The sequence below is a fragment of the Gopherus flavomarginatus genome, chromosome 6, assembly GCF_025201925.1.
Source record: "Gopherus flavomarginatus isolate rGopFla2 chromosome 6, rGopFla2.mat.asm, whole genome shotgun sequence".
NCBI classification, from domain to species: Eukaryota; Metazoa; Chordata; order Testudines; family Testudinidae; genus Gopherus; species Gopherus flavomarginatus.
The window spans coordinates 139,167,499-139,190,414 of NC_066622.1; the positions used below are offsets into that span (position 1 = coordinate 139,167,499).

The 22,916-nt window shown below is 63.1% G+C and overlaps 3 protein-coding genes and 1 long non-coding RNA gene across 14 annotated transcripts in view; 2 read left to right on the forward strand and 2 right to left on the reverse strand.

The window, feature by feature from the left end:
- The first annotated feature begins 307 nt into the window (after nucleotides 1-307).
- Nucleotides 308-6,797, forward strand: PGAM1 (phosphoglycerate mutase 1). 2 transcript variants are annotated; one of them, XM_050960837.1, is made up of 5 exons: nucleotides 397-475; nucleotides 2,075-2,203; nucleotides 3,946-4,220; nucleotides 5,370-5,550; nucleotides 5,817-6,797. In XM_050960837.1, exons 2-5 carry the CDS (start codon nucleotides 2,134-2,136, stop codon nucleotides 5,984-5,986), a joined length of 696 nt encoding a protein of 231 aa, XP_050816794.1. In that variant the 5' UTR covers nucleotides 397-475; nucleotides 2,075-2,133; the 3' UTR covers nucleotides 5,987-6,797. The 2 variants fall into 2 exon arrangements, with proteins under 2 accessions (XP_050816793.1, XP_050816794.1); XM_050960836.1 differs by lacking the exon at nucleotides 2,075-2,203 and having other exon boundaries at nucleotides 308-475.
- Nucleotides 6,798-7,779: 982 nt separating this feature from the next.
- On the reverse strand, nucleotides 7,780-13,822 carry EXOSC1 (exosome component 1). 2 transcript variants are annotated; one of them, XM_050960839.1, is made up of 8 exons: nucleotides 13,733-13,821; nucleotides 12,914-13,029; nucleotides 11,273-11,347; nucleotides 10,438-10,526; nucleotides 9,398-9,431; nucleotides 8,803-8,853; nucleotides 8,620-8,704; nucleotides 7,780-8,183 (listed from the first exon to the last, which is right to left on the reverse strand). In XM_050960839.1, exons 1-8 carry the CDS (start codon nucleotides 13,761-13,763, stop codon nucleotides 8,077-8,079), a joined length of 588 nt encoding a protein of 195 aa, XP_050816796.1. In that variant the 5' UTR covers nucleotides 13,764-13,821; the 3' UTR covers nucleotides 7,780-8,076. The 2 variants fall into 2 exon arrangements, with proteins under 2 accessions (XP_050816796.1, XP_050816797.1); XM_050960840.1 differs by lacking the exons at nucleotides 9,398-9,431; nucleotides 10,438-10,526 and having other exon boundaries at nucleotides 13,733-13,822.
- A 174-nt stretch (nucleotides 13,823-13,996) lies between these two features.
- ZDHHC16 (zinc finger DHHC-type palmitoyltransferase 16) lies at nucleotides 13,997-22,346 on the forward strand. 9 transcript variants are annotated; one of them, XM_050960494.1, is made up of 10 exons: nucleotides 13,997-14,076; nucleotides 16,717-16,969; nucleotides 17,757-17,951; nucleotides 18,498-18,586; nucleotides 18,940-18,968; nucleotides 19,653-19,786; nucleotides 20,049-20,096; nucleotides 20,681-20,766; nucleotides 21,002-21,125; nucleotides 21,868-22,346. In XM_050960494.1, exons 2-10 carry the CDS (start codon nucleotides 16,733-16,735, stop codon nucleotides 22,054-22,056), a joined length of 1,131 nt encoding a protein of 376 aa, XP_050816451.1. In that variant the 5' UTR covers nucleotides 13,997-14,076; nucleotides 16,717-16,732; the 3' UTR covers nucleotides 22,057-22,346. The 9 variants fall into 9 exon arrangements, with proteins under 9 accessions (XP_050816451.1, XP_050816449.1, XP_050816450.1 ...); XM_050960496.1 differs by lacking the exon at nucleotides 13,997-14,076 and adding an exon at nucleotides 21,220-21,290 and having other exon boundaries at nucleotides 16,670-16,969; nucleotides 21,868-22,069; XM_050960500.1 differs by lacking the exon at nucleotides 13,997-14,076 and having other exon boundaries at nucleotides 16,666-16,969; nucleotides 17,838-17,951.
- The window catches only part of LOC127054394 (uncharacterized), a 57,565-nt gene continuing 51,586 nt past the window's right edge, over nucleotides 16,938-22,916 (reverse strand). The window contains exon 3 of the long non-coding RNA XR_007775237.1: nucleotides 16,938-17,244. This is a non-coding gene — a long non-coding RNA (uncharacterized LOC127054394). The remainder of the gene's footprint in view (nucleotides 17,245-22,916) is intronic.

The following is a 22,916-nucleotide window of genomic DNA, read 5'->3' on the forward strand; positions in this document are numbered from 1 at the left end:
CCTCCAGGACGCATGCGCCACAGCTTCTTGTCCCCATTGCGCATGCTCCAATTGGCGCGCTTGGTCCGGAGAAATGCTGCGGGAACAAGGAAGAGGGTGCGCATGCGTCTGGCCCTGCTCGCGGGAAAGGCTGGAGGACGCATGAGCGAAGCCCGCGCAAGAGTCGCCCTGGAGCCACATGCGCATGCGTGAAAGGCTCGGGGACGAGCTCTCCGGCGGGCGGCCAGAAGGACACAGAGCGGGAGCCAGTGTGACTCGGGGGCGCGCGCATGCGCAGTGCGCGGGGGCGCGCCGCGCGGCTTTGGTGCAGACCGGCTCGAGCGCCGCAGTCCCGCCATGGCCGCGCACCGGCTCGTGCTGCTACGGCACGGCGAGAGCGCCTGGAACCTGGAGAACCGCTTCAGCGGCTGGTTCGACGCCGACCTCAGCCCGGCCGGCGGCCAGGAGGCGCAGCGCGGCGGGGAGGCGCTGAGAGGTACCGGCCGGGCCGGGGGGGGCGGTACTGACCCGGGGAGGGGGAGCGGGCCGGGGGAGGCGGTACTGACCCGGGGGGGGGGAGCGGGCCCGGGCGGGGGGGGCGGTACTGACCCGGGGAGGGGGAGCGGGCCGGGGGGGGCAGTACTGGGGTGGCGGGGAGGCGCTGAGAGGTACCGGCCGGGCCGGGGGAGGCGGTACTGACCCGGGGGGGAGCGGGACCGGGCCGGGGGGGGGGGAGCGGGAGCGGGCCGGGGGAGGGCGGTACTGCCCCGGGGGGGGAGCGGGACCGGGCCGGGGGGGGGCGGTACTGACCCGGGGGGGAGCGGGACCGGGCCGGGGGGGGGCGGTACTGACCCGGGGAGGGGGAGCGGGCTGGGGGGGGCAGTACTGGGGTGGCGGGGAGGCGCTGAGAGGTACCGGCCGGGCCGGGGGGGGGGGGCGGTACTGACCCGGGGAGGGGGAGCGGGACCGGGCCGGGGGGGGGGCGGTACTGACCCGGGGAGGGGAAGCGGGACCGGGCCGGGGGGGGGGCGGTACTGACCCGGGGAGGGGGAGCGGGCCGGGGGGGGCAGTACTGGGGTGGCGGGGAGGCGCTGAGAGGTACCGGCCGGGCCGGGGGGGCGGTACTGACCGGGGGGGGAGCGGGAGCGGGCGGGGGGGGGCGGTACTGACCCGGGGAGGGGGAGCGGGACCGGGCCGGGGGGGGCGGTACTGACCCGGGGAGGGGGAGCGGGACCGGGCCGGGGGGGGCGGTACTGACCCGGGGAGGGGGAGCGGGCTGGGGGGTGGAGTTACTGGGGTGGTGGGGAGGCGCTGAGAGGTACCGGCTGGGCCGGGGGGGGGGGGTCGGTACTGACCCGGGGAGGGGGAGCGGCGCTGGGGGTGGAGTTACTGGGGTGGCGGGGAGGCGCTGAGAGATACCGGCTGGGCCGGGGGGGGGGTCGGTACTGGCCCAGTGGGGGGGGGGGAGCGGTGCTGGGGGTGGAGTTACTGGGGCAGCGAGGCCGGGGCTCCGTGTGTGGGGCGGCAGCAGCCGAGGCCCAGCCAAAGCCTGTGGGGCAGTGGGAAGAGTGGAGCCCATCTCCCCCCCCCCCCCCCCGGTCTGTGCTCAGGGTGCCCCAGGCACGTGCCTGGCTCGGTGAGGGGCCGCCCCCTGCCTGGCCTTGGCTCCGTCCCGTGCAGGGGGGCGCTGTGGGCCAGGAGGACCGGGCTCTGGGTGCCCAGCGCAGGCTGCGTTCAGCGTGAGTGAAAGGGAGATGATCTGTTGGCCCTAGTCTCTGCCGGGGCACAGCCTGGCCCCTGTTGAAGGGGGTGGGAGCTATCACGGGGCTGCGCTTTGGGCCCCCAGGCTGTAAGAATCTCGCCCATACAGGAGCTGATCAGCCCAGGGTCCCATTCCCAGCTCTGCCGTTGTGACCCTGAGCACGTCTGCAAAGTCTCTGCCCGTCTGCAAAATGGAGGGGGCCGTTCTGGCCCTTAGGCGGAGTTATCCCTGGATGCTGGGAGAGCCCAGCTTCATTGAGATAAAGCGTTTGGAGCCCCTCTGAAATATGGTGCGGAAGGGCTGTGCTTTATCCCCTGCACATTGCTTCCCCAGCAGTGTAGTGACCAGTTCCCCTCTCCCATCCCTCACGTGGGGCTGCACCGCTGTGCAAGATGCTCTGCTCTGCCAGGACTCCTCTCTCTCTCCTTGGCGCTGAGTCATTCAGGAGTGGTGCTCCTGACCGTACGTCTCAGCCATGACTGGACACAGCCCTCTTCTCTCTGGGGAGCAGGGAGAAAGAGCATGCTCTGGCTGTGGGTTACAAGTGCTGGCGTGTTCCCTCCCCACAGCCCTGTGAGGGAAGCAGAGTCATTGACAGGAAATTGCAGGACCTATTTCATCCTTTTGCTTGCTAGACTCAAAATGAGACAATAGGCAGCAGAGTGCCTGATTCATTCCTCCTGCAGATGCAACCCAGTGCAGCAGAATGTGATAGGCGCTGGTCCAGCATGTCCTTGGGTGGGACAGAGCATGGTTTATCTAATCACATTGCTGGAGTGTGTGAAGCAAAAATGTTCCAGAATAAAAAACGTCTGAGCAAATCTGTGCTGAAGCTGCTCTGGGAAGTCACAGCCCGTGCTGGTTCTCACGCAGGTTGGCCAATCTGTCCTGGGCACCGGAGGGATGGGAGAACGTGTGCAGTGTGATCCTGGGTGAGATGAGTTGAGTGCCAGGCAGGCACCAGCAAGCTGCACTGCCCTTCCGCTGCACCCTGGAACCCAGTCAGCAGCCTTGCGTAACCCTAATGCCTCTTCTCAGAGCCCTGGTTGTGTTCAGCGTGTTGTGGGGCAGGCGCACTCCAGGGGAGAAGTCGGCCTGGCTTTCGGAGGAGCTGCATTGTCTACCAGGAGGAGGGGATTTCTGAGGCAGTGGTGCGGGTGGAGCCCCCAGGTTCCTGTCTGACTCTGGCTTCTGCAGGCAGTGTTCCCTAGAACTAAGTCACCTCCCGCTGTGTGTGGAGCTGTCCTTTGTACTCTGCTGGCTGACAGCTGACATGCCTCTGGAGGGGAGGCCTGGCCTAGCGCAACTGCCAGCACTGCATCATGCTCCCAGAATTCTGGCCTATGTGGGGGTACGGCTTGGGCCTGAGGGCCCTTAGCCACCCACCCAGTGCTGTGTAGGGCCACAGCTTCTAGACACTCTTGTGTTGTTGAGATGGATTCAGGCCAGTGATAGAGCTCCTCTGGTCGGGGAGGAGGCTCTCAGAGCCCCTCTCTCCAGTCAGCCCTGCCCTGTGAACCTGCGCTCTCCCCGCATGCTCCCCAGAGCTCTGGAGAGGAAGCAGTGGCTGCCTGGGTCTCCACCGCACTGAGGTTACATAAGCATCCTGTCTTTCCACTTCAGAGAGCTGAGCTGCTTTGTGATTGGTAGGCAGAGCTCAGCCAGGCTGTGGAGGGGGCACATTTGCCCCCATCAGGCATTGGGGAGAGTAGAGCATCTGCAGTGAAGCGTCAGGGACTCAGCAGCTTAAAGCCCTTCTGAGGCAAAATATTCCCTTTCCGTGGTACCCTGTGACTCACGGGCTGGTCCATCAGGCTGGTCCAGCTGCTCAGCCTGAGGACAAATCAATGCAGGCCCGAGACTCCCCGATGATGGGAGCTAATGTGACCTCCCAAACTTGATGCCGTGGGTGGATCTGATTCACTGCCAGTGGGCGATGCCCATACCTCATTGCCTCTGGTCGAATCTTGAGTGCACCAGAGGCCTACTGGGGCTGGGCATCCCGGAAAGGCTAGGGCCAGGGAGTTCTGGGGACCAGTGCATTCTCTGGTGGTGGAGAGACACAGCCTGATGTCAGAGCCTGGCTTGTTGGACTAAAAGAGGGAAGTGCTCCCAGCATGAGACTCCTGGCATCTGCCCCTTCCCCTCGTTTGCCTCTTGTGGGTACTGTGCGCTGATGGCCTCGGGCTTCTGATCCCTTCCAGATGCTGGCTATGAGTTTGACATCTGCTTCACCTCTGTCCAGAAGCGGGCAATCCGCACTCTCTGGATAGTGCTGGATGCCATTGACCAGATGTGGCTGCCTGTGGTGAGGACCTGGCGCCTCAATGAAAGGCACTATGGTGGCCTGACAGGCCTCAACAAGGCTGAGACAGCTGCTAAGCATGGGGAGGCCCAGGTGAAGATCTGGAGGCGTTCCTATGATATCCCACCACCTCCCATGGAACCGGACCACCCTTTCTACAGCACCATCAGCAAGGTAAGATGGGGCCCTCGCAGCTCTGCCTTCTCCCGTCTCCCCACAACAGCCAAATGTGGGGCCTCTGGGCTGGGTAGATGGTTGGCTGGCACGAGGGTTGCTGTTCTGTGGGCTCCTGTGTGAATAGGGGGTAGGGGGTGCTACTGCATAGTCCTGACTGGAGCGAGGTGACATTTTGGGGGTGAATACTTTATTTGCCGAAAAATGCAGCTTTGGGTCGACCAAAACTGTGCAGAGATTGACAAATCGGGTTGGCCAAAAGAACTATATGCGGGTTGAAACTAGCTAGTTTGGCTTCCCAGAGGGGAAACAATATGGGGATGAACTTGAAAATTGTTTTGGGTCGAACAACCCATTTCATTGTTTTGGCAAAAAAAAACAACAAACCAATAATTGTTTTAGGACCACCCAAAACGAAGTCTTTTCCCAGGTGTTTTTGTTCAGTGGTCAAACCAGACAGTCCTTGGCCCAGCACCAGTCCTCTTCCCACGGCTCCCGGTCTCCTAGCCTAGGGCTGGGGTGGAGGGGCACTTGGCACGGCCCTGGGCACCCCCCATTGTGGTCTCTGGCACGCAGCTGCACCCTGACTCCATGTCACCAGTGGCTGTAATGATCTCATTGCTGCCTGGTCTCAATCTCTGCTTGCTGTCCCGTGCCCTGAGAAGATACTGACTCCACTAGGCACTGCACAGGCAGGAGGTGGGAGCCCTGGTATGCTGTTAATCATTACAGTCCTGTGTAGCTCCCTGGGGTGTTTGCTCTGCAGTGAAACCCTGCTCCGAGATAGGGGCCTGCAGCCCCCCGAGTCCAGTTGACAGGTAGGTGAATGTTCGCTAGCCATGGAAACGCACAGCAATCCAGGTGAGGACTGGGAACTAGAAAAGGCTTCCTGGGTCTGAGTCACTCTGTAACGGACTTGGTTGCCCTGCAGAGCTGGGTTGTGTGTTGTGGCTCTCCCCTCTTCTCTTCCCCCCCCCCGCAATCCTGTGGGGACACAGACCAGGAGAGCAGAGTGGTGGGTGGGGCTCCCTGTAGGAACTCCCAGTGACCACATCGGGGGCAGCTCACCATGAGCCCAAAGCCCTTCACTAGCTAGGCATTGCTGCCCATGTCCACGGTGACTGAGGGCTATTGGTGATTGTTCCCCAGGACCGTCGTTATGCTGACCTGACCGAGGACCAACTGCCGACCTGTGAGAGCCTGAAGGACACCATTGCCCGGGCCCTGCCCTTCTGGAATGAAGAGATCGTGCCCCAGATCAAGGAGGGCAAACGAGTTCTCGTTGCCGCCCATGGCAACAGCCTGCGAGGGATCGTTAAGCACCTGGAAGGTACAGCAGCCTCATGCTCTCAGCTGCCTGCGAATTGGTGGGGCTATGGGCTGGCTTGGCCCCAGGGTCAGCAAGGTGCTGGCACCTGCCAGCATGTGTGTCTAATTGAACTCCGGCCCCTGCCTGCCCCTTTCCCCACCCAGCGACCCTCTCCCACGGTGTTGCTGGGACTCTGCTCCCTGCTGCTCTTGCAGCCCCTGGGGCGGGCAGCACCCTGCTGAAGGAGCAAGTGTGGGGCTCGGTGGGTGACTGTCTTGTGTTTGCAGGCATGTCCGAAGAGGCCATCATGGAGCTTAACCTGCCCACTGGCATCCCCATCGTCTACGAGCTGGACAAGAACCTGAAGCCCATCAAGCCCATGCAGTTCCTAGGGGACGAGGAGACTGTCCGCAAGGCCATGGAGGCTGTGGCAGCTCAGGGCAAAGCCAAGAAATGAAGGCAGGTAGTGGAGGCTTGTGAGCAGTAGATGAGCCCCCTTCCCACCCCTCCCCTGCACACACTGTCCACAGCCATAAGAACCGAGTACAGAGCCAGCTCCCTGGGACCTGCACCCCTCCGCAGACAACCCTGCAACCCACAGGTCAGCTAGACTGCAGAGACAGCGGGGAGCCTCTCCTCAGTAGCCAGGCGGTACCTGCCTCCATAAGGCTCCAGCGAGCCCTGGGCTAGACAGGGACTGTGTAAGGTATTGGCCAACCCAGGCATTCCCTAGACAGTCCCCCTGGGCCTTCCCAGCTGTGCTTGGGGAGCTCTTGTCATCCTCATGAGTTTTACTGTTCCTTGATGATGTCATTCCAGGCCTGTGAGTGAGGGGTGAATGCTGCTGTGAGTAGGGACCAGTCTTCCTCTCATGCCCCTGGGGGTTTGTCCCTGTTTACTTCTTGGAAAGGGCCATGTTTGGGGTGCTGCCTCTGTAGCGGTGTTCACGGTGTGGGGGAGCGCACGGGCCAGCAACTGTACCTAGCTCTCCAGGGCCAGCTCTTTAATTTAATGCCTTCCACCACAGACTGGGGAGGGGGGCGTATGGAGGAGTGTGGTGTCGAGCTAGCATCGGCCCTGCCCTTGAGCTTCTGCTGCCCCCTTGCCTGCTGTGTAGTGCTAGTGAAACACAGCTCCTGTATGTTAGCCCACGCACTTGTGTACCTGGCACTGGCCTCGCTGCGTGCCTGGGTTTGCACTGGGTCTAGTGTAACTGTCCAACAGTAGCGGTTGTCTCGTTCAGTACAATAAAGGAGTGATGTGCAATAGCTGCTGTCTGTTGTGTCCCTTGGCAGGGCCAGCACAAAGGCAGTGATAGAACTGGGGGGAGTCCGTGACACCAGGTACACACACATGCACCATTATGCCCTTTGTCTACCCCAGCTGGGCCTTGAGTCCTTATAGGGTTGGTTTCCCATTCCTCCTCCTCCTGCCATGGCACAAAGTCTGGTCTCCCCTTCCCTTAGCCACAGGCCCTCCAGCTGCTCCTGGAACATCTGCTGGAAAGAAGCGGGCCCTGCTCCACTGATTACAAAACCATGGGAAGGCTGCCCTGATCCCTGCCCGTGCAGCAGTGTTCTCACAGCCTGCCCTGCATTGTTGCCATGGTGGAGCTGGATGGCTAGGAGGCTACCTTGAAGAGCTGGTTCCCACAATGCCTAGGCTTTCCCTGAGGGGGCACCGTGGGTGTGAAGGGTGCCCAGGTCTTGTGCCACTTAACTCCTGAAGGGAACACCCTGAACAGAACCCACTCTGGTAGGCTCTCCCATCTGGTGCTGCTTTCTCCCCCCAACTCAATTACACAGGGTTAGCAGGACCCAGGGGCTGGGTAGCTTAGTGGAAATTTAAGCGGTCATGAGAACTGCCTTTAGAAGCTGTTAGAGGGATTGTCAGACACCCCCTTCTCAGGAGCTGTGCAAGGACTGCAGCATTAGAGGGGGCATTCCTCCCTTGTCTCAGCCCAGCCTACACCCCTGAGGCCAGTTCTTGAGTCTGGCCTCTCGCTCCTGGACAGTGCGTACCTTCCTGCAGAACTGCCCTGGGGAAAGCCAAGGCTGGGCCGTAGGGGCAGCCTCCTAGGGTGGTTCCATTTAAGCCTGGGCACCAAGTGGCACAGGGGCCCATACCTGACCAGAGCAGCTGTCTGTGCAGTGCCCAGGGAGCAGCAGGAGCTAACAGGGCCTGGATGCCAGCTTGTGGGCATAGCCAGCCAAGCAGTATAGGCACCAGCATGACAGGAGCCCAGAGCCCTTCAGGAATATATTTATTCAGGGCACAGCAGTTTAAAAACCAAACTGGGGAGCAGGGCCCTGGCAGGGGCTACCCCTTGCAGAAGGGCATAGGGGACCCTACTCCCCCCACACTAGCCTTAATACAATCCAAAATCCAGTGGATGCTCCAGGAGGTGCTGGCTGCATGCACAGGCCCCCTGCCCTGGGGCAGGTCAAGTCCCGGCTCACTGGCCTGCAGGGGTTGCTCTGGTTAAGGGATGACAACGGAGGCGCAGGCTGGCAGCCCTGCAGCAGGGACGGGGCACAGGCTGGCCAGCTAGGTCTGCAGGAATTCCGGCTGCACGCGGGCCACCTTGCGGAGCTCCTTGGAGTGTGTCCTGGGGCACTGCATCTCACACCAGCTGATCGGCACCATCTGTGCCCCTAGAGCCAAGAACAGGAGGTCACTGGCCAGCCTGTCCAGCAGAGGGGCTCGGACTATGGAACGTTCCAAGCACCCACAGGACTGCAGCTCCCTCTGGGGAGAGTCCTGCCAGCGTCTCCTCCCAAGGGACCACAATGCTGTGAGCAGCAGCATCCAGGCTCCCCTCCCCACTGGCTGGAGGAGAACAGAGGGGCCTGCCGAGGCAAAGGCAGGGTTATCAACGGAACCCAGGAATCCTGGCTCCGTCCCTCGCTAACCATTAGAGAACAAAGCCAGCTCCCAGGCTGTGAGCCGTTAATGCCTCGGACAGGGTCCTGCTGCTCATTCTTCCCCTACTGCCCAGCAGCTAAAGTCCTCTCCCCACAGGCAGCACGGAGTTGGAGGCGAGGCTGCCGGCCAGCTCTCCCTGCCAGGCCTGGGGAGCCAGTGACTTACCTGCTTCGCTGTGAGCCACCACCACACCCAGCTCATTCTCTGCTGTGCTCAGCAGGTAGTTGGACTGCATGTCCCCCAGGGAGATCTAGGCACCGGCAGCTTAAGGGAAAAGACTCCAGGGCTGGGCTGGAAAAGTCTGGCTGGCCATGCCCCACCCCACCCCACCACTGCAGGGAAGGATACCACTTTGGCCAGGACTATGTCCCCAGGCCGGAAACTCTTGTAAACTTCCACCTGCCAGAGAGAACACAAGGCCCAGGTTAGTGGGGGAGGGGGACAGGAGAGCAGCTTTGGCCTGGACCAAGGCCAGTCCCCTTTGCAGAGAGGAGCCACAGAGCCATGTCCAGCAAGGCCCATTACCTTTGGAGCAGCTGGGTACAGACCCCACAAGGGACAGCAGCGAGCCCCAAACACTGCTCAGCCTGTCCCAGAGGGGGGCTCCCTTCAGAGCCTGGGAGGAAGACACCAGGCTCAGCAAACCCCCCTCCCAGAGGGGGATGGGGGGGAGATATGGCTGCAGACACAGGGAGGTGAGTGGGACAAGCCATGCTGGGGGGTGTTAGGGCTGCATGGGCAGGGAGGTGGGAGTTAGGGCTGCACACAGGGGGAGGTAAGTGGGGTGACCCATGCTGGGGAGGGGGTTATGGCTGCAGACATGGGGAGGTGAGTGGGGTGACCCATGCTGGGGGGCGATGGGGTGTTATGGCTGCACACAGGGGGAGGAGGGATGTCAGCTGTCGCACTGGGCAGTAACACAAGCAGGCAGCTCCTGACTGACCTTGTCTTTCTCTGTGGCTCGAATGTCTTCTCTCCTGTGAGAAGAGACAGAAGAATCCTAGTAGGGGGGCAGGCAGACCAGACCACTCCCCTGGGGCAGCAGGGCCCAGGGCTACTCCCACCTTCTTTTGAGACTCACCAGTAACTGCCCCAACAGGGCTTAGCCACCCCCCTGCCTGCCTCTCATTCTGGGATAGGCCGTTCCCCAGGACACTGCCTGGCGCTGGGGCTGGGCGGAAGGCATTAGCCTGCAGGGGCCAGTCATTGGATAACGGAGCTAGCCCCGTTCTCCTTACATTCACCGGGGGGCAGGGCAGTATTAAGGTGTCAGAGTCCCCGGGCGATGCTTTTGAACTGCTCCCCACAAAGCCAGGCAGGACTCTGGGAAGCCTCCTCTCCCTTGGTGCAGACTGTCTCCAGGGCAAGCAGCTCACACGGTTTCACCTCCTGGGTCTCTCCTTGGAGCATTCAGCATCCTCTGCCCCTCCATGTGCTTTCCACAGGAAGTCTACCCAGGCAGGGTCCTGAGGAAGCCAGAGGGTCCTGCACCCCCACTTTGCGGTCAGATGTGACTCTCAGCCAGCCAGTAACACAGAGGTTTATTCAATGACAGGAACAGGGTCTAAAACAGAGCTTGTAGATACAGCGAACCAGACCCCTCAGCCAGGTCCATTCTGGGGGGCAATGAGCCAGACCCCCATGTCTGCACTTCACTTCTCATCCCCAGCCAGCTCCAGACTGAAACCCCCTCCAGCCCCTCCTCTCTGGGCTATATCTCTTTCCCAGGCCAGGAGGTCACCTGACCTCTTGTCCCACACTTTTAGCATCCCCTTGCAGGGGAAAAGGCCCCAGCCATTTCTTGCCAGGATACAGAGTGTCGACCATTTATGCTCACTGGAGATTTAAGAAATGCATAGGAGAAACTGATGCACCCACACAGTATTCAGAGGAAACATTAAGAACAGCCTCACTTCGTCACATAAGGCACTAGCAGGAACCCAACCCTCCCCCAGGGAAGGGCAGACGAGGCCAGGCCCCTACCGTATGGTGCCTCGGAAGGCAGATTTCAGCGGTGTGGAGCCGATGTACAGGATGTGCACCTTGGCAAAGCGGGAGTTAATGCTGCACACCTGTGAGGAGAGAGTCTGGCATGAACCCTGGGCTGAGCGCTGCCCCCAGAGGTGCCCATGTACTAGGCAGGGAGCCCAGCAGGGACTGGCTCCTCCTGGCTCTCCTCTAGGGGACCTAACGCCACTCCTGCTTCTCCTTCCTGCTCCCAGGGGAGTCACTGCACGCCAGGCAGACCCCGCTCCCCCTAAACAGCACCCCCTTCCCTCCAGCCTAACAAAGGAGCCAAGCATGCCAGGATTTAATGCCTGCCCCACAGCCCTGGGGGGAAAGGTCCTCACCTCTTCCCTAGAGCAGGGCCAGCCTGGCAGAAAGCAGGAATTCAGCCTCCATAGCCCACACCCTCCATGGCCTCTGGGCTAAGAGATGGGGGCAGGGGGTGGGGTCCACCATGCTGACACCTGCCCCACCAGGCAAGGAGATGAGATTCAGCAGCTTGTGGCACTGGGCCCAGAGCAGAGTGTGGCCTGGTTGGCACTGGTGCTGTAGAGCCAAGAGGCATCCGGCCTGGCCTGCCAGCCCCTCGGGAGAAGCCTGGCACAAGGGCAGAGAGGGCATCGTCCGCAGGCTGTGCAGCAAAGGGGAAGGGCTGTAAAACTTAACGGTTGTTACTTGGGCATCTATTGCAGAGGACTCCTGTCCTCCCCCCCACCCCATGCCATGCCAAAGCGCTCTCCATGTCACCCCAGATGCCGTGCCCCTGTGATGAGACAGACCCCGCAGGCCTGGCGGGTTTGGCTGCTTTTACCTTGCACGTCACGATGGCCCCTACGTCGGGCAGGAGCTGGGACTCGGCATCTCTCACCACAGACACCACCGGCAGCTGCACAGGTGCAGAGAGAAGAGCCTCTGGTTAGCCCAGTGCCTGGCACGAGTATCTCCCACCTCCTACAGAGCCAGCGACTGGCACACTGGTGCCACGTCCACCAGGCCCAGCTTGGGCAAGGGGCTTAGCCAGTCCAGACTGTCAGCCCCCATGCAGGACTGAGCACTAGTTTTGTCCCCACATACTTGAGTTATTTCTTTATATTCATGGGCAGCAGGTATAATAGGCCTGGGGAGACTCTGGGCTTGTGGTTTGGGGCACAGGGGGTCTTGTGGCTCCAGCTCTGGGGATGGCATGGGCGGAGCTGGGGGCTAGCCCATGCGTATAGTCATCCTTTGTCATCTGACCAAGGTTCCACTTTTTGTAGGACTTATTTTTGAGTTTCAGATCACTGAAGATCTCCTGGTTAGGCCAGGATGGTCTCTTGCCAGACTTCCTATGCAGTGGGATAGTTTGCTCTTGGGCCCTTAATAAGGTCTCTTTGAAAAAGTGCCAACTGTCTTCTATTGTTTTTCCCCTTAGACTTCCTTCCCATGGGATCTCACCTACCAACTCCCTGAGTTTGCTAACATCTGCCGCCTTGAAATCCATTGTCTTTATCAGAACTGTAACAAAGAATTTTTGCGCCCGAGGCAAGGGCCGGCTCCAGCTCTTTGGCAGCAGGTCCCTGAGTCCCTGTCGGAGGGAAGGACTCGCCCCCGAATTGCCGCCCAAGAAACGGCAGTGGCAATTTGGTGGCAGGTCCTTCCCTCCGACAGGGACTCGGACCCACGCCGATGAAGCGGCAACGGTAGAGCTGTGCCCCTCCGCTTTGTGCGCCTGAGGCAAGTGCGTCACTCACCTTGCCCTTCTTACAGTGCTGGTCTTTATTGTGCTGTTCTCCCTCCCACCAGTCCTTAGGATCGTGAACTCCACCATTTCATGATCACTTTCACCCAGCCTGCCTTCCACTTTCAAATTCTCAACCAGTTCCTTCCTATTTGTCAAAATCAGACCTAGAACAGCCTCCCCCCAGTAGCTTTCTCCACCTTTTGAAATAAAAAATTGTCTCTAATACATTCCAAGAACTTGTTGGAGAATCTGTGCCCTGCTGTGTTATTGTCCCAACAGATGTCTGGGTAGCTGAAGTCCCCCATCACCGCCAAGTCTTGTGCTTTGGATGATTTTGTTAGTTGTTTAGAAAAAGCCTCCTCCACCTCTTCTTCCTGGTCAGGTGTTCTGCAGTAGACCGCTACCATGACCCCTCCCATTTCCATCTCAACCTCAGTCCAAGTGTGCACATTTTTAATATGGAAGGCAACACCTCCTCCCTTTTTTCCCTGGCTGTCCTTGCTAAGCAAGCTGCACCCTTCTATCCCGATATCCCAGCCATGCCTATTACCCCCCAGGGGCAGCTCTCCCCCCACTGGGCGGGCCGCGGGGGCTTTCACTCCCTGGGGTTCCCTGCGCCAGGGCCGGGAATGGGGCCGAGCGCACCCCACGCTAACCCGAGCCCAGACACCGGCAGCCTCCGAGTGCAGCCGCGATGGACCCCGCGGGGCCGGCCAGCAGCGGGAATCTCACCGCTCCGTCCTCACTCGTCTTCGCCAGGCAGCCGGCCAGCGCTGCGCACACGTAGCCGTGCCGGGTGTAGGTTCCGCTGCCCGCCGCGCCCTCCTCCAGGCTGCAGAGCCGCTCACCTAGGGACAGCCCGAGTCAGGCCCGACCGGCCGGGGGCAGGGGGGCAGCTGGGAGGGGGAGGGTGGGCCCAGCCGGCCCCGGGGGGAGGGGAGAAAGGGACTGAGCGGGGGGGGGGGCAGGGAGCGGGGGCACCTAGGGGGAGGGGGAACCCAGCCAGCCCCGGGGGGGGGAGGAAAGGGACTGAGCGGGGGGGGGAGGGGGACCCAGCCGGCCCCGGGGGGGGGGGAAGCGGGAACCCTGCCGGTCCCGGGGGGAAGGAAAGGGACTGAGCGGGGGGGGGCAGGGAGCGGGGGCACCTAGGGGGAGGGGGACCCAGCCGGCCCCGGGGGGGAGGAAAGGGACTGAGCGGGGGGGGGAGGGGGACCCAGCCGGCCCCGGGGGGGGGGGAGGAAAGGGACTGAGCGGGGGGGGAGGGGGACCCAGCCGGCCCCGGGGGGGGGGGAGGAAAGGGACTGAGCGGGGGGGGAGGGGGACCCAGCCGGCCCCGGGGGGGGGGGAAGCGGGAACCCTGCCGGTCCCGGGGGGGGAGGGGGACCCAGCCGGCCCCGGGGGGGGGGGAAGCGGGAACCCTGCCGGTCCTGGGGGGGAGGGGGACCCAGCCGGCCCCGGGGGGGGGGGGAAGCGGGAACCCTGCCGGCCCCGGGGGGGAGGGGGACCCAGCCGGCACCGGGTCGGGAGCTGGGAATCGACCCACCCCCTCACCTGGGACGCAGCAACGCACCGGCGGGGCCATGCCTGCCGCTTTGCGAGTCTCCCTGAGAAAGCCGTTTTCCCATTGGCCCCGGCTAGAAGTGCGGTTGTAACCGGCGGTGCCATTGGCCGGATCTCCCACGTGATCTTTACTCACGTGAGGGGAGGGAATGCCGGACTGCGCGGCGCCCTCTGGGAGTTGTAGTCCGGAGGGGAAAGACTACGGTTCCCAGCGTGCACCGCGGTGGAGCCCGCGCAGCCGCAGTGAGGCCAAGGTGTCGGCGAGGTGCCTGGCCGGCGGTGACGGCCGGGGCCGGGGCAGATGGAGGCGGGGCGCGGTCCGGTGCGGGCGGCAGGTAGGGGGGTGTCTGGGGGGTCTCAGAGGGGGAGGGGCGGGGTGTCTGGGGGGGTCTCGGGGGGAGGTGGCGGGATGTCTAGGGGAGGTGTCAGGGGGAGGGGCGGGGTGTCTGGGGGGGTCTCGGGGAGGGGCGGGGTGTCTGGGGGGTCTCAGAGGGGGAGGGGCGGGGTGTTTGGGGGGTCTCGGGGAGGGGCGGGGTGTCTGGGGGGTCTCAGAGGGGGAGGGGCGGGGTGTTTGGGGGGTCTCGGGGAGGGGCGGGGTGTCTGGGGGGTCTCAGAGGGGGAGGGGCGGGGTGTCTGGGGGGGTCTCAGAGGGGGAGGGGCGGGGTGTTTGGGGGGGTCTCAGAGGCGGAGGGGCGGGGTGTCTGGGGGGGTCTCGGGGAGGGGCGGGGTGTCTGGGGGGTCTCGGAGGGGCGGGGTGTCTGGGGGGTCTCAGAGGGGGAGGGGCGGGGTGTCTGGGGGGTCTCAGAGGGGGAGGTGGCGGGATGTCTAGGGGAGGTGTCAGGGGAAGGGACGGGGTGTTTGGGGGGTCTCAGGGGGGAGGGGCAGGGTGTCTGGGGAGCTGTCAGGGAGGGGTAGGGGCTCTGAGGGTGTCTCTCTGCTGCCCCCCTGCGTGGTGGTGTCTCCTGTGTGCCCCCCTTGGAGGGGGTCTGGCTGCCTGAGGGACTCAGCTCTGCAGCCCCCCCATGTTTGCCTGTCACCATCCTGGGGGTTAGGCCGCTGACTCTCCCCTCCCCCTCCACCGGGCCGGTGCTGGGAGGGAATCTCCCCCGTAAGTGTGTCAGTGTCACGCACACCCCATTGAGGGTGGCGAGGCCCCAAGCACCCGGTTCAGCTGAGCACTGCAATGGGCACCCTGGGCTGCTGCACCCATCAGAGCCGCCTGCCAGGCAGGAGCCACGGAGCTCGGGTTGATGGGCGCGTCGGAACAACCTGGTGTAGACCCCCCCTGCCCCGATTCTGCACTTTCCCTGGGCCTGCTGCCCTGGTGGTTGGGCATGTAGGGGATGGGGGGGGCCCAGGGCAGAGGCAAGGACCAGCCTGTCTTCGATATGCTGGGCAGATCCCCTTGCCTGTGGGATTCCCCACCTGTTGCACAGCCTCTGTCTATCGGGGGCAAAGAGAGGCTCAGAAATAGCCTTAGCCTGTGCCCTGGGAGCTGGAGGAGATGCCAGCTCAGCAGGGGCAGGGTGTGCCACGTGCCACCCTGGCTGCCCCGTCTGCTTTTCAGTTCACCCACTTTAATTCACTACGGTATTTTCCTAAATAAAATGCCCTCGTTTTTAGTGGGACACACTAAAAAGACAGCGTGAGCTCCCCCTGCTGCCTATGCAGGGCAAAGTCATTAACATGCTGCGGTACCCCTGCACCTGTCAGAGCCTTTCCCAGGTCGAACAGTCACATCCCAAAGCCCTCTGCAGAGCTGAATATCACAGCCAAGGGAATACGGAGGGAGAACCCCCAGCCCCATATCAGAGCACGGGGGATGAATAGGGGGAGCCCAGAGAAGGGCAACAAGAATGAAAGGGGGACTGGAGGAATCGAGGATGAAACAAGTACAGAGTGGGCGAAGGGACAAATCTCGGGGGAGGCTAAGTGCTGGCAGAGACAGGAGACAGGTCTGAGAGAGGCTCCACTCAGCATGATTCCTCCCCAGAGACGGGTGCGAGCTAGGCTGGGAGACAGGCCCCAGGGCCCCCACTCGTGCTGCCCTGTCCTGGCAGCCGCAGTGTGCTGCACCCTGCACTGTGCCTGAGCCCTTGGGGCGGGGGGGGTCCCAGGGCAGCCTCTCCTAGTTAATGCTGGATGTGCTGTGGGATGCCCCAAGGAGGCGAACCTGTTTGCTCTTGTGCGGGGCTGGCTCAGGTCCCTCCTCATTCCCAGCTGACTCTCCAGGCCGGAGCAGCTGGCCCAGCAAGCGGATGAGCCCCCCAGCCTGGCAGGGCCCCATTCACCCCACGCCCAATACCAGCTGCACCCACTGGGCAGCTTATCCTTGAACCTCCGCCCACGGTCTGTGCAATGGGAAATCAATCCAGCCTCGTCTTCCAGGCTTGCCAGAGATGAATTGGACCGAGGGGATGGATAACTTGTGGGGCTCCCCCAGACGGGGGCTGTGAGCACTTGGGCGGGAGGGGAATAGCCCCCCAGTGCTAGGTTCAGGCCCAGGAGGGAGGCTGCCGTCTGTGCTGGGGTGGGAGATGGTGGTGTGGGTTTTTAACGCCACTTGTACCCCTCTGGGGGCTCTCTGGAGGAGCTGGCAGGGTCTGAGCTCCCACCCTGGAGCCAGCCCAGCAGTGCTGCCCTCAGCGCCGTCTCTGGTTTCTTCTGCGTCTGGAGTGGGAAAGGCGAGATGGGGCCAGGGAACACCTGAGCCGGGATGGGGGCGGGGAGCTGCAGGAGTTACCGGGGAGCTAGGCTCTGCTTACCCCACCCAAGCCAACCGAAGGTCACTGGCATCCATCGCTGCCACCCGGGGGCTGGGCTTGCCAGCGAGCGCTGCCAGCCGGGCAGAGGCAGAAACGTTGGTGCCAGTGCTGGGAGGTCGGGACGGCACAGCAGCAGTGACTGCTGGGGAGAACCCCACCCCGGTCCCTGGCGCTCCCTCGAGGGCTGTGAGCCAGGCTCTGTTCCCGCAGGCTGTGCGCGGCAGGGATGAGGAGCCGCCAGCGGGCGTTCTCAGCGGTGATGCGGCTCTGTGTGAAGTGCCTGCGTGTGGGCCGACGGCGCAGGTTCAGGCTGGCCTGGCGGGTGCAGCAGCTGTGGCGCTACGGGCACCTCTGCCTGGGCTCCCTGCTCTACAACTCCTTCACCAACAGCGACGTGGTGCTGGACTCCCTCTTCGAGCCCATCTACTGGCTGGTGGATCACGTCACTCGCTGGTTCGGTGTGGTGAGTGCCCTGCGGGGCTGGGGGGCGCCAGGTGTGACGGAGCAGGGAGCAGGCGGATTTGACCTGGGAATGTCGCAGGGGAGAGACATTGGGGATGGGGGGACTTCCCTTGAAGGAAGCTACCTGAGCTGTAGCCTGAGCCGGGAGGGGGGTTGGGAGAAGTGACACCACCTACCCGGGAGACTGGACAAAGGAGAGGAGGAGTTTTTGGTTTTTCAGTTTTGGTGCTGGAACGCAGGGAACCCCAAGTCTCCCTACGCCCCCCCCCAGAAGGACTTGACTGAGGGGTCCTGGTTGTACCTACAAGCTCTGCTGTAACCTGCGTTCCTGTTGTCCAATAAACCCGTTTTACTGGCTGGCTGAGAGTCACGGGGAGTCCCAGGAAGAGGGGTGCAGGCCCTGACTCGCTCACTCTCCGTGCTCCTCTGCTCAGAGCTGGGGAGCCAGGAGAGGGAATGGGGTCTCATCCCCTCCCCTCTGGAATGCAGCTGTTTGGGCCAGCCCCAGAGCCTTCTGCCCCCTAAGTTGGAGCTGGCAGGGGGTGCTCACTGGCATGGATGGGTTCCCAGCATGCTTTGCCCGTTCCTGGACCCTGTTTAGCGGTGCTGCTGCCTGAGCTCCGGGCACCATGCCAGAGAGGAAAAACCAACAAAATCTGGATCAGCTGTGTAAAGAGTCATGTGCCCCACACCCTTAGGGGCTTAGGATGGAGTGGGCAGGGGGTGCGCTGGGGGTTCAGGGCAGGGAAGGGGGGTGGGCTCAGGCCCTCTCCTGCTCCTCCCTGCAGGTGTTTGTGGCGCTGGTGATTGTGCTGACAAGCTCCATCGTGGCCATTGTCTACATCTGCCTGCTGCCCCTCATCCTGCAGACCTACCCGCCCGGCTGGATCTGCTGGCATCTTGCCTACGGCCACTGGAACCTGCTCATGATCCTCTTCCACTACTACATGGCCATCACCACCCCGCCAGGGCACCCCCCGCAGGTAGGGTGCTGCTGCTGTCCCTCTTCACCCCAGGGGCGCCGGCTGGCGGGTAGGGAGACTCCTGGCTGCTCCAGCCCCAGACTCCCCCAGCAGGGGGCACTGCGGTGAGCGGGGCAGGAGCTGGCTGTGGGGGGAGCTCCTGGCTACTCCAGCCTCCCCCAGCAGGGGGTGCTGTGGAGAGCAGGGCGGGGCACTGACTGTGGGGGAAGCTCCTGCCTGCTCCAGCCCCAGACTCCCCCAGCAGGGGGCGCTATCGACAATGTCAGGTTCTTGGTGCATCTCAGGGAGCAGTGGCCAGGCCCAGGCCCACTGGCACTACTTCCTTGGACTTCCCAGAGCCGTGGGGCTCAGGCAGTGCTGGGGGCAGGGCCTGTTTCCAGCGTGGCCAAAGGCGGATGGTGAGGAGCCTGCTCTGGGCAAGGGGCAATCAGGGTCTTGATGGGGCAGCGAGGGGAGCCCTGAGCGGGCTTGGCAGGGCGCTGGCCAAGGTACCCAGCGGGACGCTGCTCTGAGTGGTGACAGCCCTGCCCGGGCTTCCCTCCACAGGCCAAGAGCAACACTGTGGCCGTCTCCATCTGCAGGAAATGCATCTCCCCCAAGCCTGCCCGCGCGCACCACTGCAGCATCTGCAACAGGTAGGGGCTCCCCCCATTTAGCCCCCCCTTTTCCAGTGCAGCATCTGCAACGGATAGGGGCTGCCCCCCCTGCACCACCTGCAATAGGTAGGGGCTCCCCCACTTAGCCCTCCCCCTTTTCCACTGCAGTATCTGCAATGGGTAGGGGCTCCCCACACCTGACCCCACCCCCTGCACCACTGGGCACCTGCAGCAGGTGAGCAGCTCTCCTCTCCCCCTCGCTCCGCTGGCTTCTTGCCTCAGTCCCGGTGGGCTGTGCTGAGATGGGAGACCCCAGCTGGTGCCCGTCTCTGCAGCCCGGCCGCGGGCTTGCTGTGTGTGGCACTCAGCATGTGCCGCTCTCCTTCTCCCAGGTGCGTGCTGAAGATGGACCATCACTGCCGTATCCTTCCGCAAAGGCGAACCCCTGCAGCCCCTGCCCAGCACGGGGAGCAGTAGGATGGAGGGGCAGGGCTCTGGGCAGGAAGGGGGCAGGCTTTGTGCTGTCCTGGCACTCGGAGGCCAGCTCTTCATGCCTGAGTGGTACTGATGAGCCAGGGGTGCAGCAGGCTGGGCAGGGGGTCCGTGATGCTCACTGAGTGCCTGGGGCTGTACGGAAACCTGCCCTTGGAATGGCGGCTCCACTCAGAGGCCTGGGCCGGTGGACAGACAGGCAGCACCTGGCGGGCTGGGCACGGGGAGGCTTCTGGCTGGGCTGATCAAGGGAAGGGTTTGCAGCCTCCTGAGCACTCGGTGGGTCTCGGTGCACTTGCCGGGCAGTGACCCCGTCCTGTTGGACTCTGGCCCAGGCTGAGGCACTGGGCACCTCTGCTTTAAAAGTGCAGCCCAGTGAGACTCCAGGTCCCAGCACGCTAGGCTCCGTGAGCGCCAGATGGGGCAGTGCCTGCTGGGGCTCCTGATTTAAGCTGTGGGGCTGCTTTCCTGCCCCCTTCCTGGCAGGAGCTCCCTGGGTGTTCGTGGGCAGGGAAGCATGGGGCCAGCCAGCAGGAGGCAGGGGGCTTTGCGAGCCTGGCTCAGGGGGGTTCTGTACCCGCCGGCCCACTACGCATCTTTAACCCGGGCGCAGCGTGGCTGAATAACTGCGTGGGCCACTACAACCATCGCTACTTCTTCTCCTTCTGCCTCTTCATGACCATGGGCTGCGTCTACTGCGGCATCAGCAGCTGGGACATATTCCGGGAGGCTTATGCTGCCATTCAGGTGACTGGGGGCTCAGCTGAGCCAGCCAAGGGAGTTTGGGGCCGTTGTGCCCATCACCCTCTCGCTGGGCCATGGGGAGCTGGGAAGCCAGTGCCCCGGGCTGGCAGCCTGGCCGCACGCTGAACGAGGTCCCGCCTCTCACAGGGCAGGGGGGCACGGCCAGCCCCAGTGAGCAGGGCCAAAGGATGCTGGGCATGTGGGGGAGGGTGCTGGCGCCCCTGCTGTGAGACGTGTAACTGGCGCCCTGTTTTCCGTCCACTAGAGACTGAAACTGCTAGAGAAGGAGACACTGCAGGTGGCTGCCAACCAGGTGGGATATCCCCACTCCCCAAGCTGCTGAAGGCAACATGGGGCAGAGTTGTGTCTAGGGGTCCAGCACAGCCCCTGAGCCTACAGCTCCCAGCATGCACTGCTCCACCCTGTGCTGGAGCACTGCATGCTGGGAGCTGGAGTCTCAGCCAGCTGCACAGCCTCTCTGTGGTTGGTGATGGAGAAGGGGCTGGGTTGCACCGGGCCAGGAGGCTGCCAGGACACTGCCCAGCATCTCGGCATTGTGTGAACAGCTCTTTCCCATGTGCCACTCGGCTTCCTGGTCTGGGGGCGCAGCAGCACCCACCTGTGCTGTTTGCTCTGCCAATGCCTGCAGGCCTTGCTTGGCGGCCATCCCATCGCTCCCAGCTGCTGGGGGGCTTAGCCTGAACCAGCCACATGCCCCCTACTTTGCGCTCTCTCTGCTGCTATCTCCTGCTATGCACTGTCTGTCCATCCATCTGCTCTGGCTGCCCGGGCCCGGGGGACCATTTACATCGCTGGGGAGGGGGGCGGGTAAGTAGCCTCTGACGGCTGTGGAGGCCCAGCATGAGTCTGCTCTAACCTGCCTGCCCTTCCTTGCAGACATACTACCAGACGCCGCCCCCCACGTTCTCCTTCCGCCAGAGGGCCTTCCACAAGAGCATAGTCTACCTCTGGGTCCTGTGCAGGTAACTGGGCTGGGCGCAGACCTGGCAGCCCCACGCAGGGGTATGGCAGTGGGGCAAGCATGCCTGTACCCCCTGAATTGGCAGGCGAGCCTGGGCCTTTCCCTGCAGAGACGCACATTGGGAGCCCTGGGGTTCCCTGGGGCAAGGAGGCAACTGGCTCTGCTGGGGTTCGCAGCATGCTTCAGCTTGGCCCCTCCCCCCAGCCATCAGCACCCACTGTCTGCTCTCCCTCCAGCTCGGTAGCCCTGGCGCTGGGGGCCCTCACGCTGTGGCATGCTGCCCTCATCACCCGAGGGGAGACCAGCATCGAGAGACACATCAACAAGAAGGAGAGGCAGAGGCTGCAGAAGAAAGGCAGAGTGAGTGCAGGGCCCGTGCCCTCAGCTGGGACATCGGGGGTGGGCTGGGGTGGGTGAGCTGCGGGGAGTAACGCTGGCCCTCCCTCCGTCACAGGTGTTCAGGAACCCCTACAGCTACGGCACCTGGGCCAACTGGAAGGTGTTCCTGGGAGTGGACACGCACAGGTAGATGGCGGGGGGGGGGGTTCTGCCTGCCAGCTGCCCAGTGGACATGTGCACATAGACTGCCTGGTGGGGGGGCTAGGGCTCTGCCTGGCAGGTCCCCAGTGGACATGCACAAGTAGACTCCCCGCTGCAGGGGGAGGGGGTGGCTGGGGCTCTGCCCGGCAGGTGCCCAGGGAGGCAGCACTCGGTGGTGATGGAGTCACTCCTGGGTTCTCCAGCTGTCTCAAGGCTGCCTCGGGCAGATCACTGCAAAGCTCCGTCCACCCCTGCTTGAGACTCAGGGGCTGGTAGCTGGCCCCCATGCTCACTGCTGTTGGAGCCTGGCCCAGTCTCAGCATGTGACATAAGGCCACCCCCACCCCCCGGGCTCTGTGGCCCCCTCGTACTACAGCAATGGGGGCTCCTGGCACCACCTGCTGCAGTGCTGGAGGCCGGAGCCCAGCCCTTGTGAAGCTAATTGAGGGAGGGCAGGGCCAGAGGGGCTGGAGCCAGCCTGTCCCCCCTCTCTCCCCACCCCCAGTGGGGACTGGCAGCCAGGTCTTGTCTTCTCACCAAGGGGCTCTATTCTCTCCCCCAGACACTGGCTCACCCGGGTACTGCTGCCGTCTACACACCTGCCCCATGGAACTGGCCTGAGCTGGGACCATCCTCCCTGTGTGACAGAGCCGCACACACCTCTCCTGGCCATCTAACGGACGCGAGGGCAGAGGCGCAGGGTGTGGTACTCACCCCAGCAGCGCCTGGCCCCACTCCAGCCTGGCACTAGCAGAACGTCCGCAGGGGTATCCAGCCTGAGGGAATGCACCAGCCGGGTGCCTGGAGCTTCCCAGCTCCGCTCACCAGCCCCCTCCAGCAAGCCCTAGCATGGCTGCAGGCAGCCAGTGGCACTGGGGCGCACATGCTGCGGTCTGGACACACAGGGATAGGCAGGCAGCATGTGCAGGGCACCGCCCGGGGCGATCACATGTCCAGGACAGCAGACACTCCCCAGCTGGCACTCAGAGCCCCTCCCCTCCTGGGATTTTAAATGCCAGAAATAAAAACGTTTTTCACTAATGCAGCTGGACTGTTAGTTGCTGCCGGGGCCGAGGGGAGGGGGCAGATTTGCCCACAAGCCTTACTGAGGCAGAAGGCACATAGGGGCCACCCACGGGAGAGCAGTGACCCTGCCCTGCAGGCAGGGGGCAGCACTGTCGCTCAGGCGGCTCTGCTTAGGACACACCACACGGACTGACGCAGCGTGGGCCAGCACTTCGGGGACCTGAGTTCTGGGCTGGCCTTGGGCAAAGGCGTGGCCAGGGGCCCTGCCCCCCAACAGCCAGCAGGGGATGAGCAGGTGCTGCTGCTGGACAGAGCCGACGTAGCCAGGAGTGGGGAAGGCCAGCGGTAGAAGGGCTCTCCTGTTCCCAGAACGGGCCCCTGCCTGCAGGACACAGCAAAGCCCTGGAAGGGGCAGGTAACAGGACCCCAGGCTCACGTGGTCCCTGGGCCTTCAGACCCAGACTGGACCAAGCCCTGGAGAAAGCCAGGGCCAGGCCAAACCCTCGCCCTCAGGAGAGAGATGGAGAGAGCGCAGGGGCCAGCTGCAGGGCTCCCACCTCCCTCGGGCCCCTCACCCCAGCCATC

What these genes read in the sequence shown, in the direction of transcription:
- PGAM1 (XM_050960836.1), top strand. Translation starts at nt 337, where the DNA reads ATGGCCGCGCACCGGCTCGTGCTGCTACGGCACGGCGAGAGCGCCTGG. An exon ending in TCTACAGCACCATCAGCAAG is followed by an intron (nt 4,221 to 5,369) that starts GTAAGATGGGGC and finishes ATTGTTCCCCAG; the next exon opens with GACCGTCGTTATGCTGACCT. An exon ending in GATCGTTAAGCACCTGGAAG is followed by an intron (nt 5,551 to 5,816) that starts GTACAGCAGCCT and finishes TTGTGTTTGCAG; the next exon opens with GCATGTCCGAAGAGGCCATC.
- ZDHHC16 (XM_050960492.1), top strand. Translation starts at nt 16,279, where the DNA reads ATGGTGGTGTGGGTTTTTAACGCCACTTGTACCCCTCTGGGGGCTCTC. An exon ending in CACTGCAGCATCTGCAACAG is followed by an intron (nt 18,587 to 20,680) that starts GTAGGGGCTCCC and finishes CCTTCCTTGCAG; the next exon opens with ACATACTACCAGACGCCGCC. An exon ending in TACCTCTGGGTCCTGTGCAG is followed by an intron (nt 20,767 to 21,001) that starts GTAACTGGGCTG and finishes CTCTCCCTCCAG; the next exon opens with CTCGGTAGCCCTGGCGCTGG.
- EXOSC1 (XM_050960839.1), bottom strand. Translation starts at nt 13,763, where the DNA reads ATGGCCCCGCCGGTGCGTTGCTGCGTCCCAG. An exon ending in AGACGAGTGAGGACGGAGCG is followed by an intron (nt 11,348 to 12,913) that starts GTGAGATTCCCG and finishes GCACCTGTGCAG; the next exon opens with CTGCCGGTGGTGTCTGTGGT. An exon ending in GGGCCATCGTGACGTGCAAG is followed by an intron (nt 10,527 to 11,272) that starts GTAAAAGCAGCC and finishes CTCTCCTCACAG; the next exon opens with GTGTGCAGCATTAACTCCCG.